This window comes from Desmodus rotundus, chromosome 13 (genome assembly GCF_022682495.2).
Source record: "Desmodus rotundus isolate HL8 chromosome 13, HLdesRot8A.1, whole genome shotgun sequence".
Lineage (NCBI taxonomy): Eukaryota > Metazoa > Chordata > Mammalia > Chiroptera > Phyllostomidae > Desmodus > Desmodus rotundus.
In genome coordinates this window covers 14,583,181-14,606,020 of record NC_071399.1, presented here as the reverse complement: position 1 = coordinate 14,606,020, position 22,840 = coordinate 14,583,181, and the positions used below count along the sequence as shown (strand labels likewise).

The 22,840-nt window shown below is 38.7% G+C and overlaps 1 protein-coding gene across 4 annotated transcripts in view; it reads right to left on the bottom strand.

The window, feature by feature from the left end:
- The window catches only part of DLC1 (DLC1 Rho GTPase activating protein), a 337,471-nt gene that overhangs the window by 173,574 nt on the left and 141,057 nt on the right, over positions 1–22,840 (bottom strand). For 2 of the 4 annotated variants that reach the window (XM_045197214.3, XM_045197213.3), the window contains exon 5: positions 8,431–8,464. The exons of the other annotated variants lie outside the window; for them this stretch is intronic. In XM_045197214.3, coding sequence (XP_045053149.2) covers positions 8,431–8,464 — 34 coding nt within the window. The remainder of the gene's footprint in view (positions 1–8,430; positions 8,465–22,840) is intronic. 4 annotated transcript variants of the gene reach the window in all.

The following is a 22,840-nucleotide window of genomic DNA, read 5'->3' as shown; positions in this document are numbered from 1 at the left end:
TCATATCTGCCAAGCACTTAGAAAAGTGCAGGCACAGAATAAATGTTTGCTATTACACGTTCAAACATTCGTTCGACAAACATTAAGTCAAAACCACCCTATGACACTGGCATTAATTGGGTGCAAAGAGAATATCTGCCTTCCAGGAAGTCACAGCACAGCAGGAAAACATTTGCCTCAACATATTCCAGAAGACCATAGACTTAAAAATGTAGGTAAATTCAAGAAGTAATAAACTGTAGTGTTATCCCTATTTATCTATTTCCTTAAATCCAGAGGAAAGAATTGATTTAACATTTATATTAACAAGAAGTCTATAATATTAGCAGTTCAGAAATGTAAAGCCTAGAAAATTCTGAAACCAAAATCAAAAAACAAAATCCCATCATGGTCGGCGAGGGAGGGCTTTTTGAGTTTGCTTAAACATCAGTTGTGAAATTCTGTGAGATCTTTCCTACCAGATTACAGTCGTCAGGGAAAAACTGCTTCCTAAATCCACGATGCATTCTTCTGCTCTAGCCAGACGGGTTTGCCAACAGGAGGGACACCAGCCTTTTCCTGGGCGGTGGTTAATTTCTCATGACTGTTAACGATTGTTTTGGGTTTTCCATTTTGACAAACTATATCTCAAAATCGCTTCTTAATTCTGTAATAGAAATGTTTATGGATCAATCTGGAAGAGATATGGATCTCAAACTCTTGCCTATAGGGAAACAAATGAAAATCCTTCAGACCCATGGATTAGGTCATCTTGTATTCAGACACGTCAAAGTAATACCGTGTTATATGTACCTGTCCGAAATAAATGTACCTCTCCCAAGAACTTAAAATCAATGTAGTAGCATCTTGTGGTTACACATATGTCTTTATATTCACATTATTAATAACAGTAACTGAATTGCAGACTGCACTGGGAACTCTATAAAGGTGAATATTTGAAGGCATCTAAAAATGATCAGATATGATTTTCAAATTAAATGTAAGTTCTTCTATTGCTTTGTAGATACAATTGACAGAAAGGGCTTTTTCATAAATTGTCTTTCTTCAGGGAAAATTGAAAATGACAAATTAATTTTTCTACCAATAAAAGATCAATGTCAATTAAAGTACCGAAATGCAAACCTGCCTCATTGGCTTGTACTAGGAGTTCATAGTCACCTCTTCCTGATAGAGATTCTTTCAAAGGATAAAGCAGGGGAACAAAATGCGCATGTGACTTTTGGGAGGAAGGAATTTGTAGTTTGTCAAATCTTGTGAAAAGTTATGGTCATTGTAAGACTGGAGATTAACCAAGAGCCTGCGTGAGCTGTTTGGTATGTCAAATGAATTGGTTAATTCAAAACTATTTCTTTAGCATCTGCTCTGGGCAAGATACTGCACTGGGTGTGGGTGATAAAGATGAGATGAGAACTTTGTGCCTTAAGGAATTCACAGCCTGATGTGGAAGATAATTCATGAACAGAAATATATCTAAGAATCATTCAATGCCATAGAACAATACGGCCACCACCAGCTATAGAGACCTGGGTGGATCACTCCTAGCGTAGGAGTTAACACTCAAATAGAAACTTTTTAAAAGTGAAATTATTGTGTATCCATGGTGCTTCAAATATAAGTGAGAAGAAAAGGAAATATGTTTGATTGGTTCTGCTGGAATAGTAGACTTAGTTTACATACTTGGTAATAAACAAAATACCAATAAGAACAGTAAGAAAAATATTTAGAAAGTTATCCATCCATATTGAAAAATATCCTACAGATTCAAGATTTTTGTTTAAGAATAGCTTACTTATATTTTTCATGAATTCCTTGATACCTGAAAGCTAATACGTTTCCTCTCAACAGCCCAGTCAACCACAGCCAACTTTTCATGGATTAGTTTACATTAGGTTTCAGAAGAAATGAGAGGTTGTGTGCGGGCATACCCTAAATTCCTTCCTCATAAAAAAGCAGGCTAGCAGAGACCATATACTAAGAAAAGTGAAGCAAGTGGGTATTTATAAGCCATTAGTATAAAAATAATGAAATCCATTTTCTGAGAGTGGAAGGGAATAAAGAATTTGGAATGTTGGCCAAGGCGCAGCCCGGCCAGATAAAGACAGTTTTCAGATCCCGCCGAAGGCTGCAAAGCAGCCGGGGGTCTTTGCGGTACAGAAAGCGCTGTCCTTAGAAGAGAATGATGAAGCTCTACATGGGCTTTGGGGGTGTTCTGTGCATAGAGCAAAGCATTTCTGGATTTTTAAAAGATCTCATTTGTTCATTTATTTACCAAACATAGAGCAACTACAATAATGCCAGGCATTGGGAGTCCAGGGTTGAAGGAAACAAAATTCTGTCTTTCAGGTGCTTATAGCCTAGTGGCTGAGGCAGCACCAAAGCTGATCTAATTTGTACTAAAATGGAGGCATAAAACAAAGAACACAGTCTTTCAAAGGAGACCTGTGAAACAGAGCAATCCTATTTTTATTTTTTCGTCAGATCCTTTTGGATCTGCCGATACTGGAACTAGAGAGGAATAGACTGCAGGTGGCATCCTCTGAATCAAAGCAACGATAACCAGACCGGAGAAAGGGGAATATCTTTGCATTTAAGGTTTTCTTTTTGTCTTCTGCATTTCCCTTCTCAGTGATCAAAGGCAGCTAAAAATTAATAAGAAAAGGTGCCCCGTCCGGGCTCTGTTATTTGGTATGTTTACAAGGCGTTTGGAATGAAATTATGAAAACTCTGGTTTCCCCCCCTTACATGTTTGTCACAGAGAGAAGTATTGGATTTTTATGTTCTGCCTTACGAAGCCACAACGCAAAGTTTGGGGAGACTGCAGGTTTGTTATATACTCTGAAAGCTATCTTTTGCAAGTGTTTCAGGCTATAAACATTCACTATCTGGATTTTTAACATTTTTTGGCCAACCAAATCACCTTGAGGCAGGAGAGCAAACATTAAAAAAAAAAATGACCAAGCAATGCAGCCAAAGTCAGATTCTAAAGTCATCTTTCTCAGTAGTACCATTTACATACTTGTGGGGGATAGAACGCCAAAGAACACCATTAATTAATTATCTGGTTGAGAGAGTTGGCAATTGTGGAAGTAGCAGGAATAGTGGAGGAATTGGTGGGGGGTGTTCAAGTTTTAGAATCCTAGGAGCTCTAAATCATTAAGATTGAAGCCAAAGCATCCTTGCAATTACAATATATTCATTACTGTGGATTTACAGAATACCTACTATGAGCTGATAGCTGTTTTAATTACAAGGCACACAAAGGCAATAATCCTGATCTAGAAAAGCTCATGGCCCAGAGAAGAGGCACACAGTGAGGCAAGATAATAGGATTGAAATAGAAAACAAAATTTTCTAGGAACACAGAGTAATCAGTGACTAAACCGTCTGGAAACAAATTCATTAAGGAGGAGCTATTGTTGGATCTAATAAAACAAGTAGAATTTTCAAGATGAAGAGGGCAAAAACATTGTCTATTTTGGGCTAATGATAATGATCTATTTTACTGTGATTTAATTTTAGAATGAGAGATTTCCTATATCTCCATATTATTACTTTCCAAATATGCCCAGAGTCACATTTTAGTAATTAAAATGCAATGCTAATTTTCTAACTTATGTACTTTTGTGCAATAGAGGACACATCTAAATCATAAAGATAGATATTTTTCTCCCCCCATGTGACTGAATGACATGAAACTGGATTCATTTAGGATGAAAAGAAACAAGGTCCATATTTTTTTTTCCTGAATGAGCTGTCTTTCCTTCTCCTTCTCCCTCTATATCTACCTATTGTCTATATTTTAAAAAGGCAGTTGCATGAGCTTGGCAGAAGTAGAAAAATATAGAGTTAGGAGGGGTTCTGTGGCTGGAGGCAGTGGCTGAGGCATAACACAGAAGCTAATAAACATACACAAAGAAGTAGAAAGAAGAGAAAGTATTGGTAAGTATACCAGTGAGACTTCTCAAGAAAGCAGATGCCACACTGGGTATGTCGAAGGAAGTTAAGTCACAGAACTGTTTATAAAAGTGTAGGGAAACCACAAGGGCAAGAAGAGAGAATGGTTGTCAGAACCTGGAAACTTGTGTGGAAAGGGCCACCTAAGAGAAGCCTGCAGTGACTCCTCAGGAGGTCACAGACTCCTGCTGGGGCTCCTCATTGGTGGAATGGGGAGGACAGAAAGGAGGGCAGCACATTGATTTTGCCGCCATCAGCCTCCAGGGCATAGAGCTAGGAGAATGCAGGGTGTGGGATGGGGTGGATCTGAGCTGCAAAATGGACATATCCAGTACAATCAATGATACTGCATCCGGATTACAAATGTCAAGCAGGGAAGTTTGACCTTATCCTGTAGGAAGGCAGAGAACACAATGAAGCAGGAATTTACATTATCAGGCCATGATTGCAAAGGTAACTCTGGTGACAGAGTGGACCGAGGTAATGACATGTTAATAAGGCCGGGGAACCTGTCTGGGCACTGTTGCGAAAACCCAAGGAAACTGGGGGCAGCATTCGAGCAGTGGCCGGGAGAATGGACAGGGGATGAAGGGAAGGTGGCGTGGACAGGACTGTGTGCAGGAGGTGAGGGATTCCTTTTACCTTAAGGACTTGGGGTACAGGGAGTCCTAGGAAATAGGACACAGGATAGTTATTTCTCAGGGACTAATCTTGGTGAAAACCAAAGGTTACCTGTTCACAAGAGAGACTGTTAATCTAACAGAGACAGGAATCTCTAATGAGAGTGTGAATAGGACCAGTTCCGACTATCCTGTCACAGCCTCCATCTGGACTGACGAATTCCCTCAGAAGCTTGTGGAGAAAGGGGTCTCTCTTTCATGGGGACAGCTGCTTGGCTGTTAATTGTGCCCTGAGGAAGTGTTTAAGGGCTCTGGGAGCCTCTCAGGCGGCAGTGACGCAGAGAGCTTCTCTTTGGCTTGAACACATGATAGTTATAAGCACAACTAATTCCCATAAAATACAGCTACCATTTCGCAGGACCTACTTTGGGCCAAGCCTTGTTGCTTTACAACAACAGCACGACAGCTTCTTTATTTATGCTCAAGAAATGAGAAAGCGAGGAGGTTGAGCAACTTGCTGAAGGCCACACGGATGAAAAGCAGATGTGCTGGAGAAAGTGCCAATGACATGGGCCCACACTCTTTAGGGGCACAGTGACTCCAGTGGCATAATGGAAATTATCTGAAAATGTATGTGTTGCATATATTGACACTTGTGTGATTAATTCTTGATGTTTAAAAAACAAATTAATTGTATTCTATTTCAGATCCTGAGAATGCACATTCTGGTAGAGTTTCCTGAAAACAGTGTATTTTTTTAATTTGATTCTTTTCCGGGGGAGCTTTCTGAATCTGGGTTAAGCAGCTGGGTTAAGGAATTCTTGAGAAGAAGACAGGGAAGATACTGGCCTAGCAGAAATTCTCAGTGAGAGTTTGAGTTCCTTTAGGGCAAACACAAGCCTTGTTCATAACTGCTTCCTCAATGGAACCTAATATGATGCCTAGCACATGTTTCTGTTCAAAAAGTATTTGTGGAATGAATGAACCAATGTGAGGCTGTTTCAAAATTGTTTCCCCTGGGAGCTTCTTTGCCATCACAAAGTGGGAGACAAGCAGCAAAACTGATTCCACTAGGGCTTCATTCACAGAGCAACACGGATCAGAGTAGGTGTCCACTTAGAGGGCACACAGGGACAGTCACACAACTGCGACTCAAGAATTATTAATGGAATGTAACCAAAATGTGTTTAGAGCTTCACAAAGGCTGGTGGAGTTGGTTCCAGTTGGCTTGGATGAGAGGTCACACAGATTAAAAATAGGCTGTTTTAATAATGAACAATAGGCTACATTCATTTAGCAAGACAGAAAAAAAAAAAATGGCAGGCCTTCGGGGTGGGGATGAAGCTTAATCCTATTTAAGAGCTCAATTAACCTCCAGAAGACTGAGTGGGTCCTCTGCCTTCATTGTCATTCCTCTGTCTAGCAGAGCTTAAAAATAGAGATGCATAAAGAGAGGAATAAAGAGATTCACATTTGTTTGTAAAACACTCAAATGTTTTTAATATTTTAAATAGGGCATAATAAAGTTTAGGAATACAAGCATTACATCACCCAGACTGCTATGGTCCCTTGAACCTTTTTGGAATAAATCATATTCTTTCTTGAATTGTCAAATCTGTTACCATTATTAATTTAATAATCAAAAATAAGTCTTTATTTTGATACAAAGTCACTGATATTTAAAAAAATAATAATTTCTGCCCTGACTGGTGTGTCTCAGTGGATTGAATGCTGGCCTGCAAACCAAAGGGTTGCTGGTTTGCTTTGCAGTCAGGGAACATGCCTGGGTTGTGGGCCAGGTTCCTAGTAGGGGGTGCTCAAGAAGCAACCACACACTGATATTTCTCTCCCTCTGTTTCTCTCTCCCTTCCCCTCTCTAAAAAATAAATAAATAAAATCTTTAAAAAAGTAATTTCTTTCTTGTGTTTATATTACCAAACAAAATTATATTTCTTCCTAAACAAACCAGCACATTCTTAAGAAATCTAAATAAAAATCCATTTTGGAGTAAATTCCAATCATGCTAATGTTTTAAGATATAGAAGCCAGATTCTGCTCCAATCATTCCATCTGGGGCTAAACATCTGAGGTCAAGGTGCCTGGGACCTGGGTAGGTCATACCATATATATCAATTGGTGGGTCTAAGTTTCAGAAATCATCTCGTGGAACCTCTGTGAATGACATTTATTAACACTGCATTTGTGCCCAATGGTATAGAAATGACCCAAAGGGATATTAAATAAAGAATGACAATTTTTTGTTGTTGCTTTTGAGGAGGAAAACTCCCAGGATTATGCTAAAAAGTGGCAGTTGCATTATATTTATAGTCTCTGTTCAGTCAATTCCCTGTTGTAATAAATAGATCTTTAACATACTTGAGAGGCATGATAAAATGAAGTGCTCCTCCTAATCAATCCAAAGGTAACTCTTTGGCTCTCCATCCCTTCAAGCAATGGCATTTCCATCCCTTTTCCCCCTTCTCCACCAGCCAAGAATTTACATCCTAATTTCCTCTTTGGGGTATGAGAGAGGTTGCAGATATTCTGGAACAAGATGACAACTTTGCCCTGTTACATACTTGGTTGACATTGCAGCTAATCTTGGGGATTGCACAGAATGTCACAACCAAAGACAGAGCAGGACTTTGGCTAAATTCCTTTTCCTTTGTGATGCAAATGACCACTTAACCATTTATTTCCTGTCCTAACTAGATAGCTAACACAATCTATTTGAGATGTATGTTACTGCCCTGGAACTGTAATGTTGATTTGTTTAATATTTGCTACTATTCCATGTAATGCCACTGCATTGCTAAATTGAACAGTTTTCCTCTGGAACTGACTGAGACGGGATATCAGTTCAATATTTTCCTCCCATTCTGAAGGGTTACTTTTCAACATATGAGAGTGAAGAAATCAGAAACAGCCGAACACAAGAGAAAACTTTAGCCAAGGAAGGAGACAAACCATAAAAACTTCTGTGTGAAAACTATCTAGCAGCAAAAATAAGATCACTGAACTAGAAAGAGAAAATCCTCTGTATAAAAATCATATCAGACAAACCTCAATGCTTCACTATAAAGTCAATGAAAGTCATAACATCTTCTTTTAGATGATACTGTACACTTTTAATACGGCACTTAAAAATCACAAATGTCTGAGAACTAAGTACGTGCTTCAAGATTGGGAGCATACCTTTAATCTGCGTTTTTAAAAGCTATTGTTATTACACAGGAAACATAAGACAATATTGAGGAAGATCAACAGGTCTTTTTGAAAGCATAAGCCCACCAAATCAACTCTAATTATTCATATTCTCTGTTTCTCATCAGTCCTTATCCATTTTTCCATAATACCATTAAATAGTTATAATGATTGCATAGAGCATAGAAAAATATTATAATTTTTTCTATACAATTATTCATATTACTTTACAATTATATTTTTGATGGTATAGCATTGGCTTTAAATAAATACATCTTTTTCTATGACTACTAAATAAGGTACTTAAGATTAAAAAATCAATCTTGATAACTATTAACAACAAGTTTCCAAGACCATTCTCAGTATACTGAATAACATCTTATTCTTTCTCTCAAGGACAATGTCGTGGTTGTCATTACAACTTATAGCAAGGTGACAAGAAGCACACATCTTATTCTAACAGGATGAAATGCTGTATTAGAAAACCCCATTTTTTCTTACATTTTGAGCAATACAATGTATTTTTCAGTAATTCAACAATAATATTTGTCCAAAGATTGATGAGATTTATACATGTTAGATATTTAATAAGATGTCTATGTGAAGATGAGACTGTAGATAGGGAGGAAAACACAACCATATATCCACTTACCAGCCTTCTCCTTCTCTGAAATACCGGGAACGGCCTGAAAAAGAAAGCGAAAGTCATACAGTTGTGGTATTGTCAGAAAGAAATATCAAATAACATTATTAGGAATCAAACGAAGCAAAATTAAATAGAACTTGGCAATACAAAAATGAGAAGGCAGAGGGTCTGAAGAGACATTTTTTCCCAAAGAAGACATTCCAGTGGACAATGGGAACATGAAAAGGTGCTCAACCTCACTAACCACCAGGGCAATGCCAATCAAAACTTCAGTGAGATGTCACGTTACGTCTGTTAGAAAGCCTGGCAGGTGGGTATCACCCAGAACACAGGAAATAATACATGTTGGTAGGGGAGTGGAGGAAAGGGAACCCTTGTGCTCTGCTGCCACTATGGAAAACAGTATGGAGGGTGGGGGCTGGGTGGGGGTGGGCAAAGCGGGGTGGAAAACGGCGGATATCTGTAATAGTGTCAAATGATAAAAATATTTTTAAAATTTAAAAATTTAAAAAATCAGAAAACTAATGTATGATCCAGCAATTCCACTTCTGGGTATAGAGTAAAATGAAGTAAAAAGAGGATGGAGGTAAATGTATCTCACATCCACATGTTGGCTGTTGTGATTGATGTTGCAGAGAACACGAGAGTGCACCTACGGGTGTGACATATAATCGAATAGTATTTAGGCCGGAAGGAGAAGGAAATTCTGCCACTTGCAGGAACATGGACCTTGAGGGCATTGTGCTAAGTGAATCAGAGAGTACAGAGGTGGTTCCCAGGGACTGGGGTGGGGGAGGGGGTAATGAGTGAGAGGAATAGGGAGAGGTTGGTAAAAGGATACAACCTTCCAGCTGTTCGATGAATAGGTCTGAGGATGTAAAGTAAAACAAGGTGACTGTAGTTCATGACATTGTAATATGTCATCGATATTTGCTAAGAGAGTGAAATTTAAATGTCCTCACCCCCAAAAGGGTAAATATCCGAGGTAATGGATGTGTTAATTAGTTAGATGCGAAGAATTCTTTCACAGTGTATACATATATCAAATCACCACAAAGGACACTTTAAATATCTTACAATTTTACTTGTCAATTATACCTTAATAAAGCTGAAAAGAAAAACGAGAGTTGTGGAACTATCAGTAAATTATCCAGCTAGGATAATTCTAAATCATCATATAATTATCTTCTTCTCTGAAGACAATCATATCACCCTTAAAAGATATCGGCAATAAATGAGACGAAAACACTCTTTAAATTTGGGTAGAATTTTTGGAGTTCTTTTGTGTTGTTCTATTTTGGGAGGTAGAAAATGTAAATTATTCCATCTGTGACATTTCAAATTTCTGCCCTGTCTCTACAGCTCAGAATCTTCCTTTATAAACAGGGAAATCACTCCTACTTCACAAGGCTGCGGAGAGGACGAAATGTCGTAGCTTCCAGAAAGCACACAGAGCACTCAGGAAAAGGGAGCTGCTCTTACTGTTTGTTACCATGGGCTTTGGGCCAGTGGTTCTAAATCTCTCTGACATGAGCAGTTTGCAAGTTCAATTCCCAGCAACTATTATCTATCAATATCATTACATAAAAAATATAGTTTAGAATGAGATGCATACAAAAAATTTTGAAGTATAAATGCCTAGTTCTACTCTTTGTGGAGACTCTAAAAAACTTTAGGAAGTTGAACTTCCATTTCCCATTCACCCCAGTTATTGGTGTATCAAGTGCAGTTAGCATGAGGACAGCAGCTTGTACTGGAAACCTTTTATATCCCTGTCTGATGCACCGGGATTTGACGCCTTCTGCAGCAGCCACACCGCTCGCACAAGACATCCACAAGGGGAGTTTCTCCCCTTTTCCAAGGAACAAGGTCCTTACAGTTAGGGTAAGAAAAGTAGACTCAAATAGATAACTAATGTTGTTGAGAGAGAGAGAGGGAGGGGGGAGAGAGAGAGAGAGAGAGAGAGAGAGAGAGAGAGGCTCAGTGCACTTCTGTTATAGATCAGTCTCAGGAAATAGCATCAACCTTCACTTCCAGAAACATCAAACATGAAGACACCTGTATCTTTGTGAGATATTTATTACTGTGGAGATCATCACCTTTGGAATTTACAGGATTTGGAGATTGATGTAATTTTTCAAAGAAGGGAAAAGTCTTTCTATGGATAAAAACATTGAGGGGGGTTTTGTTTTGGTAAGGTTGATCTACACTGAAAGTATATTTTGACTTAACCTCAGTCTACGTTTAGTTGTTCACGTCTTGCTCTCCGGGTGTTTCCATCAAGTCTGCATCCCGACAGAGATGCGGCCGTGAAGAGACAGTCAGGTGATGAAATGGGGGCAGGAAGCATCACACCCAGAGGCAGGCCATGGGGGGCTCAGGAGGCTTTAGGTATTCTTTCATTTATAGTGGGGTCATCTGATTTTTTCCTTTCCTTCTAGAAGAACTCTGATTCTGTGCTCCAGGAAAGCTATTTTTTCCTTTTACAGGAAAGTTACCCTCCAGTTTTTGGTGATATTTGTTTAGTTTTTTATATCTTTTAGGAAAGGATGTAACAATGGAATTAAATATATATACTATGTTATATATTAAGCCTAACTCCTGGATTTCTCCCCTAACTGGAGATCACAGCTTTTAACTGAACTTTCCCCATTTGTGAAAAGCAAATAAACACAAAACAAAACAGAAACCTTTTCTTTGACACGATTGTAAAGGTTGGTGATAGGTAATTAATTAAAGGATGCTTAGTAGGAAAATTCCTCAGTCTATGAATAGCTAACACTTACTATCAGGTTCTTAGTGTGGACAAGGTACAGTTTTAATCTTTTACTTGAATAACCTCACTCAATCCTTAGAACAACCCCAGGAAGTCCTGGAAATTAGAGCAACTTCTGTGAGGTCACAATCATTCGTGGAAGATAGGGCGCAGCCACTGACATGCTGGGCTCTGAGGTCACTAACGTTGATTTCAAGACCACAGAGGAGAAGGTTTGAAGAGATCCCACGACACACGCTGACTTAGGTCACAGAATATCTGTGCAGGCATAACTGTACTAGACATTTAGCAAATCTAAGTAAGCTCTCTCCTTATAGCTAAGGCATTTTAGACAAATTGAATGTCTGGCTCCAAATCACAAGTTGACCAGTGACAGGCTTACCATATTTTATTCTATTTGATGACTAAGTATGTGACTGAGCATGTGTAAGTAAATATTTAATAAAAATGATAATGAGCTGCACTATGAAGCAAAAATATTTTAGCCTCCCTACAGCTAACGCCAATACTTCAGGGAGCCAATGACAGTTACTTTAAATCTTACCACGCTCTGCATGATTCTTTAAGCTACCAACGCTCACTTCCATTAAATCACTGCGGTGGCCATGTTTACAACGTGGAACAAGGCAAGTCAAAGTGTGATGTAACCAGAATTTGATAACTTCTCTTTTAAAGTAAAACCACATAGTAGTAAGAGCTGGGTGTCCCTCAGCTGATTTATCTTTGAATTTGAGGGAGAACTGGCTCTTTTAAAATATGGCTTATAAATAATTGATGAAATTTTTGAAATTTTCCAGGGGGTGAAAAGCATTAAAAAAAAAAAACTGACATTTGGTTTTCAATTAATTAAAGCTATTTGTTGATTCTTATTACATGCCTCACATTGTACTACATACAATAAACTTGAGTAAAGTTTTCTTCTTTGTGGAATGAATACCCAATTGAAGAAGCTACGTGAACCGATAAAGGGTTCCATGCAGTGGATGCTAAATGACAAGGATTAACACCATCACTGGTGTGACATTAAAGGAGTAGAAATATAGTAGATAATTAGGACTACCCCGTCGGAAATGAAGTGGTTTTCTTGGGCCTTGAACCTTCAGGGAGGAGGTGTCGGTCACGAGCTTTTTTGCCTTTCACTTCTGAGAAGAGGCATGGCTGGGCTTGGGGGCCCCATGTCCTGAGGGTCCATTAGTGTCATGCCTATTGCTTGGAAAGAAACATTTCATGCGAGCTGGCTGCATAGTCTGGTACGGAGTAAGTGTTCATCAGACATTTGTGGAATTAAAATACCGCATGCATATTGGTATGTACATGTATGACTGCTGCTTATGAGAAAGCTCCCATAAAAAGCATATTTTTGAATTCATTAGGGGCTTTTGTTAATAGCTGCCATATGTTTCATTTGAACTGTATCCTCAGGAAGTGATTTAACATTTCTGGCAATAAAGCAATTAAATAGGATTTTCCTGCTGGCCATATGGGTTTGCTGCAACTTCATATTTTCTTCTCTCATTTCTCAATGGAACAAAGGGAAGTCGACTAATAACTTCCAAATGAGAGAGAAAAATAATTCACAGTCTTTCGCTATTCTTCCTCATGATAGTCAAATGGCAGAAGAACAACCTTGTGTGTGGCTGTACTGACCTGCCAGCCGTTCGTTCTCCACATGAGAAGATTTTCACTGGAGTTTATCTGTTAAGGTGTTTTATTACTGAATTTTTAAAAAGCTTTTAAAGAGAAAGCTTTTTAGTAAGAGGGGAGGAAGCAATTTGCTTTCTCTTAATGAGGTCTTAAAGCTGTGTGTGGGAGTTTAGCCTGTGTGTGAGTCTGTTTGTATTTTTGGATGTAAAAAATGGTTGGGGAAATGCTGATTTTGACACGGCTTGCGGGAATGCTGTAGACACGGTTGATTTTTTCGGTCTGTGCTCTGCTGGCTTTCTACCCTGACAGGAGGACCTTAGCCGAACACCTTTCAGCAACTCACACTGACTACAGAGAAGCTGCTAACGTAAACAATAACACAAGTAACAGATGCTGTATCTGAATCTTTTTAAATACAATGACAATTGAAACATTCTAATTGATCTGATTTCTTCTTGCCCATTTTAGGTGAAAATTGAGAATGTTTTTCCTCTTTAGTATGTTAGGTTTATTAATATGCCATGTTCCTCACATATATAAATTTTTTTCCTATTAGTTTTTTGGAATCAGGACCACACAATACTACCATTAAGAAGGCCCTTTGAAAGTCGATGCCTTCCAATGATGGGCAGCTACGATAGACTGAAAAGTTCCATGGAGGGACTTGTTTTTGTCCTGCTTCGAAAACAAAATACTACCCTTAATTTTGTGTTTTCTTTCTTTATAGGTAGTACTTGTTTGGCATGTTTTTCAAATATTATAGATGTTCGTACAGAAGTTTATGGAATTTTCTGTTTTGTTCCATAGAGATTTCCTTCATTTGCCTTCTTACAAATTGCAAGAATCGATGACAGAGTAATGTGTTCCTCTCCCTTAAAAACATTTACTTTTGTTCTCACAAAAATGTCTTGCAGAGAAATTTAGAAAATTTCCTTATGTCCTTAGAAATTTCAGGATATTTTTCAAAGTCTGGTTTATGACAATTCACAATTAGGGAGTACCATAGACCTGTAGACTTATTTTAAGTAAAAATAATATCCAAGATAGGTGACTTATCCAATGAGCAACTGACTCAGAATGACTATTTTTCTTATTGGACGATGCGAACCAGCAATTCATCTGCCTTTCAGTGTTAAACTTTATGTCCTTTTATTCTTCCTAGTGACTCTCGGAATAGACTTTTTTCACTTTGTCCATGTCCTTATTTTTCTAGCCTGAGTCATAATTTTCTGCTGGTGTGCCACCCTCTGTCTCATTGTATCTGGTGGACATTCCCAAGGCAACAGTCCCTGTTACAGTTTATTACTTTAACACTGTTTTCCTTAAAATGCTTTAATGATGCTCCTCCATCCTCCCGGAATGCTCAGCTATTAGGTGCATGCTGTTCTCTGAGTTCCTCATCCTCTTGTTCCTCGTTCTAGTTAGACAGTTAACAGGCATGTGTTAAGTAACTACTTCCCACGTGGTCTTTTACAAAGTGCTCTAGTGGCACTTAAGAAAAAAATAGAAGATACGCTGTAAAAATAAGTAATGTAATTGTGACTTCAAGACTGAAGATTAAAACAGAAAGAGGTAGATATGAATGAGTACTAGGTTCCTTGTTGCTACTAATTAAGTCTGTGACTTTTGGCAAGTTTCTAGAACTCTCCAGCTCAGTTTCCCAATCTGCAAAAAAAAAAAAAAAAGGGTAGAAAAAATACCTACATCTTAGGGCTATTTGAGGGTTAAATGAAAGACTGCACAAAAGGGGGTTGTCACAGTCCTTGTCCCAGAACTCCCTAGGTGTATATCCTATTGTTGGATTGGTCCTTGTGACATAAAGAAGTGACTGTGTATTTATTCTGAAATATGCAAAGAGCACAGGCTGGCTGTTCTGCCTCCTCCTCCTCCTCCTGTCAGATGAACGTGTTTCCTCACGTTCATTTCTCCTTTCTTTATTCTAAACTATTTGTCATTACTTTCTGTTATTTTGAAAATAAGTTTTTTCTTTGATGTCAGCTATTTCCCTTAAGTCTTACAAAGCCCAGCTTGGAGGGCACCATTCTCAGCCTGCAGCTTTAATCTGAAGTCTGTCACCAACCGTGACCAGGTGGGTCTATTCGTTGTCCCCTTAGGTATAGGTAAGAGACACTATTAGTCTTGGGTCCTTCCAAAGAAGGTAGACGCTTCCAGATCTGTGCATCCTGGAGCATTGGGGCTTGAGGGCACGCATGGAAGTGAACCTTGGACCAGAAGATGTAGACCTTTAACTTCTGCACTTGTGGGGCCTTTGGGTGATCTCTGAACGGTACAGGATGACTGGGGACACCGCTCACACTGAAACAGGACATCTAATGAGATTGATCATATATAATTTTTCTGGGCTAAAATGAATTTCACACATAAATCAGTATTATTATATTTACTTTATACTTTTATTTATTACTTTAAATTTTATTATTATTTTTATTATTTTAAACATATTTATACTTTTTTCCAAGTCCCTGGACTATTATTATATGTATATATTATAGCATTGGTTAATAGACTTGGATAAAAGTGTAGAGGCAAAGTATTTGTTAATGGCTTAACAAGGAATTGCATGTAATATGTAGCTTATAAACAAAATAACTTGCACTATGAATGTATTTGTTTTGTGAAATTTCACTTAGTCTCTTAGAAGGCTAAAGCATTTCATCCATACTAATGTGACCAGGTTAATCACAACCAGTTATAGTTAAATATAAGCTTAGATTTACATCAATAATTTTTCAGAGCAGTTACAGGTTCACAGCAAAGTTGAGCAGAAGGGACAGAGATTCCCCCACAATCCCTGCCCTCACGCCTGCATAGTCTTCCCCATTGCCAGCAGCTCCCCTGACCTCCAGAGTGGTGTTTTCGTTACAACTGATGAACCTACCGTACGTTGAAGCCTCATGATCACACACAGCCCATAGTTTACCTTAGGGTTCAGCCAGGGCATTGTACAGTCTATGGACTTGGACAAGTGAATAGACATATACCCACAATCACAGTATCACACAGACGTATTTTTTGCTCTAAAAATCTTTTGGGCTCTGAATGCTCATCCCCCTCTCCCCCTGACCCTTGAGGACCACTGATCTTTTTACCATCTGAAAGTTTTGCCTTTTCCACAATGTCATACAATTGGAGTCAAATAGCATGTAGCCTTTTCACATTGTTCTTTTGGACTTAGAGTGTGCATTTAAGACTCCTCCCTGTGTTTTCATAGCTCGATAGCTCTTTTCTTCTTAGCACTGAATAATATTCTGTTGTCTGAATTACCAGTTTACTTATCTATTCACTCACTGAAGGACGGCTTAGTTGCTTCCAGGTTTTGACAATTAATTATGAGTAAAGCTGCTCCAAACATCTGTGTGCAGCTTTTGGTGTGGACATGAGTTTTCAACTCCTTTGGGTAAATACCAAAGAGTGCAATTGCTGGATTGTATGGGAAGAATATGCTTAGTTTGGGAATATTTGTTTTTTGATGACATAAAATTATAAATAGCTGTGCTAATACAAGTCAGGTGGGTTTGTCTTCCCGGCTCCTACAGTCTTGTCTAGTAGTGTGTGAGGTTCACGTGCAGAGAACAGTTCTCACTTTAATACATGGTTACATGTGAAAGATGACGACGAGTGATAAACAGACTCTTTCCCCAACCCTTTCCAGATGTTATCTAAAAAACCCCTCCCTCTTAAGAACTGCAGGCAGGTTGCTCCCTGGCTTAACAAAGTACACTCAGACACAAGTGGCTAGGGCCAGCTAACTTTTCTGGTTTCTGTTGGTGACAAAAAGTGTCCGACACTGTTGCTCTACTGGGTCCTCAGTGTACCAGCCACGTTTGCTCTGGGGCTGCCACCTGCAGGCTGCATGGAGCCTGGCAGGGTAGGAGGGCAATGTGGGTTGGGTGTCTGTGAAACACGTGGGGTAAACAGTGGAGCAGCAGTTTTGCCATAGAGAGTAGGAGGGGCGTTGCTGCTACAGGGGGTTATAGTGTATTGCATGGTATAAAAATCTATAATGGTTATGTGATTGTTGGGTTACAATTTTTTTCTTGGTTTGGTTTTTGCAGTAATCATAGTTAATTTTAACAACTCCTTTAACTCTCAAAAGTGTCCCAGTTTGGGTGATACTGTATATGGAAATGCTTTTTATACTACATTCTTATCTATAGCATCCCATGCCCCTGACTTCTAGGTAGGTTGGGCCTATGGGGAGATTCAGTAGAGGATATAAGGGTGTGATTTATAATAAGAGAAATATATTTGGTCTCCTTCTTGGCACAGAGCTCCTAAAACACTTGGAATTTCCTAAGTGATGACAGTGATGAAGGTGCCTTTTGTTATGTTAGTGACGTGACCTTTGGAAAACACCTAAGGATGGGGGCTGGTTGCCAGTGGAGCCAATCCCATGACTAGAGGATTGGAACTTGCAGTCCCACCCTTCCCCTCATCCCACCTCCACCTCTGGTGGGGAAGAGAGAGGCTGGAGGTTGAGTAGGTTGCCATTGGCCAAAGATTTAATCAATCATGCTTACATAATAAAGCCTCCATAAAAAGTTAGAAGGAAGGGGTTTGGAGAGCTTATCGTTGGTAGACAAATGGAGATTTGGTGAGATTGCCTACTTGGAGAAGGCTTGGAAGGTCCATTTCCTCTCCCTAAACCTTGCCCTATGCATTCTTTACCTGGCTGATCCTCAGTTACACCCTTTTATAATAAACCAGTAATCTTTAAGTAAACTGTTTCTCTGAGTTCTGTGAGCAAATTGATCAAACCCAAGGCGGGGAGCTGGTCACTGAAATCTGATTTATAGCTGGTCAGTGAGAAGCACAGGTAACACCTAGACTTACAATTGGCATCTGCAGTGGGTGGTGGAGGGCAGTCTTGTGGGACTGACCCTTATATCTTGTGGGATCTGATGTTATTGCCAGGTAGGTAGTGTTAGAACTGGGTTGAATTATAGGACACAAAACTGGTGTCTGGAGAATCACTTGGTGGTGTGAGGGAAACCCTCTCCCACATTGGAAATTGGGGGAGAGAATATTTAAAGGAGAAAGGGGTGTTTATTCCCCTAGATCTTATCTGGAGATGTGGCATTGAACTGGTTGTGTCCTTCCATCCAAGGTCATCACTCTTCTCAAGGTAGCTGATTTGGCAGCCTCTTCCCCCCCAGGTTTTGTTAACTGTTTCTTCCTTTTTGGGGCTTTGGAGTGATCACAGCTCAGCTGCAACTAAGCCTCCTTCCCCGCCTCGTCCGGTTTCTGCACTATTCTTGTGTTTCTCCTACCCCACACCTCCTTTGTATAGTCTCTTTGTAAGCATTGCTTCCCCACACAATCCTTTTTCAAGGATTGAAATTTCTATTTCTTTTTGGAGCCCTGATCAGTACACCTCTGTTCCTGTTCCTTTCTTTCTCCTGTGAATCAGCGTGGAAATTCTATTTTTCTTCCTGCCCCTTCTCTCTGGGAGTTATTTAGGGCATAGATTGTAATACATGAAAAAGTCTTAGGAACCATTGATGTATCTTTAAGGTCTATCTTAGTCCCAGAAAATTGCATTTCCAAATGGGTTAGTGAATTCTGAGCCTGCTGTGAGATAACATTTGTGGCATTGACATATTTTGAACTAAGGCTAATGGTGAAAACATTATAACCACTGAATGTAAAGACAATTAAGTAATAATTATTAGCCACTTTTTTGTTTATAAACATAGGTGAAAAGGTAATTAACTAGCAAGTATGAAGCCATTTATGTCCAGATTGAATTGCTTTAATACTAATTTTCTGTATAAAACTTGTTAAATATTTTTGCACATTAGTAGTAAAGACTATAGTGACAGCGTGGCTGATTGGAATTTACATATACCTTTAGAAGTTAGAGAAAAATGGACTTTATCACCAACTAAATGTTTTAAATATACCTTTTCAACAAATGTTAATTAAAGGTGGAGTAGAACATAAGAGATGGGGAGAGAAGGCGATAATCTGGAGCTCTAGGAGAAAAGACAGGGAGGAAAGGGCCATGTCCAGCCCTCTGGGCCAGTTATCACTGCAGAACTAATGCTCAAATCTATGGGGGCTGTGAAAGGCATTGGGGAGAGGAACACAGTGGGCAGGCTCTGAATTAACGATGCTAGGAGGGGCCAAATAGGGGAAGAGAGTACAGAAGACTGGGAAGAAGTTTGGATCAGGACTTTTAAGAAGGATGGGAAGAGGGTTGAGAGGAATGTCAGAGAGATAAACTGTGGTCGAGAGAGAATTTAGGCTCCTCTTTGGGGTAACTCTAACCTGCGTATTGGGTGAAACTTCATCCAATGATTTACTTTCTCTAATTAACAGGAAAAAATATTTGGTAGCACGACTTCAAATAAAAATATTTTCCTCTTTTCAGGATTAAAATATAGCGGGATCCCAAACCCACAAAGCTGATATCATTCCAATTACTTAAAATGCAAAATGTAGTACTAGGAGATAATAATATATTTTAAACTATTCATGCTTATTAATCTATATGCTAAATAGGGAAGTGGTCAATAAAGGAACTAGAGATGATAAAGTGATTCCAAAGTGAGATACCTAAGCAGTTTGGTGACTTTTAGTAACAAAGAGAATGTGCCCCCTATAATGACACTCTTTTCCAATTAGCCACTGCCTTTTTTTTTATAGGAAGTTACCTTTATAGGAGCCCTGAGACAAAAGAATAATTCTTCCAGTTCTCAGCAAAACTGGATGGAGGGTTTTCTGAAATATCTGTCTGTTATCTATCTATCTATCTGTCTGTCTATCTATCTATCTATCCATCCATCCATCCATCCCTCCTCTTTTTTCTAATAAGAAAGACACACTTTTAAAATTGGCTGTTATTTGCAGGCTCTCCTGATAACGATTCACAACAAATCCACAAGGCCCAGAAAGAGGAGACCTATTTTTAGGTGTCTTTTATAAGAATTCAGTAAATGTGCTATATTCTCTGGTAAGCTTCCTTTTAAAATTCTTCCAACTCTTTTTTTTTTTTAGTATTTGGGTCAAAAATATCATTTACAAATGGTGCTTTCCCGCATATTCTTCACTCTGGGAACACTGAGTACTGAAAGGTTTATTGAAGTGGCCCTGAAAAAACATTTTTATTCAAATGCATTATTTACATTGGGGTTTTGGACTTCTTTTTTTTCTTTAAGAACAGTAGTAAATTTCTTTTATGATGAACAAAATTGCAAATAGAAAATCAAAGTTGCTTTCATTAAATACTTAATTTGTTAATCAAAATATTTAAGACATTATCTGTCTGTTTTATCCATTTTAACTGGCAGCCACCGCCGTTGCATGCCCATGCTGTCTGGGCTTTGGGAGACAGACAACCCTATGTCCATCGATAGAATAAACACATGATTGTTATATGTTTGGAATCTCTTTGTTCTACTTGAATTGCATGGACCTCAGTATGTTCACTGCTTGTACCTCTTTTCAAACTGACTTTGTTGGATGCCAACTGTTAACTTGAATCTAGATTGTTAACCTTGGATTTCATATGGATCTGACAATCGAACATTTAATTAAAGCCTAAAGGATTTAAACTGGGTTTCTAGAAACCTCAGATTTAGGCCTATAGCCTTCCAAAGGTTAAGCACTTTAGGTTACTGTTTCCTTAGTTATAAGATTTAGCTTATCTTTAAAGTTCCAAAATTTAAGTCGTTCTTCATTTGTGCTGCAGTGTTTGTGTTTCTCTTGGAAATAAATGTCTGCCAGAAAAATCCTTAGCAAACGGAAACCAGGTGAGGTCTAGGAAGTACTGTCTCGTTACTGCATAGCGGTGGCGTTGCCCACAGAGCTAAGTGTACTGGCTTTAATATACATCCACAGATCCTTTGACACTCCTCTCTTTGAAAGATAGAGCCCCATTCCCCTGCTTAATAGAATACGGCAGAAGTGACAGGTGTGTGACTTCTGACAGGGTATGTTAAAAAGCATCAAGACGGCCTGCTTGCTCTCTCTTTGGAGAGCTTGCACTGGTATAAACTAATGTTTATACCAGTTGTCCCACACGAAAACAGCCATTTGAATGAGCCGTATCTGAAACAGGTCCTCCAGTCCTAGCCATGCCTTCAGAAATCTTGGCAGCAGCTTCATGAGAGATGCTGAGCTACAACCGCCCAACCAAACTGCTCCTGAGTTTCTGACCCACACAGACCATAAATGTTCACTGTTCCTTTAAGTTGTTAAATGTGGGGGATATTTGTTATGCAGCAACAAATCACTAATACATTTGCCTATATATTTAAATGAGGAACTTAACACTATCTATCATGCATATTTGCAAAACTATACCTAAATTAAAAGTCATCTTATTTCCTAAGGATCTAGGTGTTTTAGAGCTCTGCTCTAAAATAAAAGACTATTTCATATTCAAAGACATAACTTAATATAGAGAATACAAATTTCCCCTGTTACAGTTGAATAGCATTTTCTTTTGTGGCAGACCTAATGGAAGTTGGCCTCTGTTCTTTTTATTCTCTTTCATCATTTTTCGCAGTTAAGCATCCTGCTTGAATTGATGGTCATCACTTATTAATTTATATGTATTGAGCTCCCCCGTACATTTTAAGTCAAAATAGAAATTATATACAATGTAATAAAAATTTGTACGCTTAAGGAACTTAGACTTTTCAACAAAACGTGATGTGAATGTACAGGGCATATGGTCACACCATACTGACACATATACAGAGATAAGGTAATGCAGCAAAATGAATGCCTTATTGTTATTGAATATTTATATAGAGTATCTTATTAATCCTCACAGTAATCCTATGAGGCATAACATAAGCCTTTCACTACTTGGTGGTATTACTTCTTTTAAAAATATTTTTCTGGTTATAAACATATTTTAGAGACTTTGAAAACACAGAAAGATACCTCAGTGTGGTATCAATGTATATTAACCAGCAAGCTGGCGTATGAGTTATGTGAGACAGCTACCGTGTCTCAGTGCAGCCAGATTTGTGGCTGAATGAGAGGTGCCTCCGGGCAGGGTCGGGACAGGCTGCTACTGGAGAACAGAAGTACAAAGTCTAACAAATTAGACTGGACTTTTTTCCTGCCCTACATCAGAGAGAGATCTAGCCATGTTTTTAAATTTTTGTTTTTCTACCTCAAATGTGCTACCAAGGGGACTCTCTGGAGGTAGCATAGACAGTAAACTAAAGTTTTCAGCAGCTCATATTATCAGGGAACATGTAGCACACATTTCTCTAGGGCACCTCTTTAAAAGTGACTTTATTGTGAAGTCTTTACAAAACTTTAAAATTTGCAATTTAATCCAACCAAAATGCAACTACAGTGGTGTTTTCCTTGATAAATCCCAAAGATGTTATGTCTGTATGTTTTATGTACTATGTATGTAAGGCAACTAACTACTAAGGGATCAAGTAGTCTTTTGACAGTACTTTGGCGATGCTGAGATTATTTACCATGAGATATTCCAAGTGATTGATGTGTTTGAACACTAAATGCTAAAAAATGTTTTGAGTTTCTTGAAATTCTACAGGCATGTGAATGAACTATGTAGAAAAGAGATACAACAAAGGTACTCACTGGAAGTTGAGGATCATAACAGAGAATTTTTTAGGATCCCGTACTTTATGGCAATTATTTTATAAAACAACTGGAAAAAACGAACGAGAAAAGAGAAATCTCAGAAGCTCATCAGTCCTGGGTTTTTGCTTTTACAGCTTGTTCAGAGTCTTGGAAGCCCTGAAAGGAAGTAGGAGTGAGGCTAATGAGCTTTTGGCTTTCAGACCACAGCCCATCCCTCGAGGAGACTGTTGAATTATTTCTCACATGGCAAGGAGGGATAATGTGATACATAGACAAAAATCTTTTTCTTGCTTCCAACAGTCATACTAAATTGCACAATACTTCTACAGCCCTTCTCAAACACTTAAACACGTTCTGGGACCATAATTTTGTACATATACAGAGAAACGTCAGAAGGCC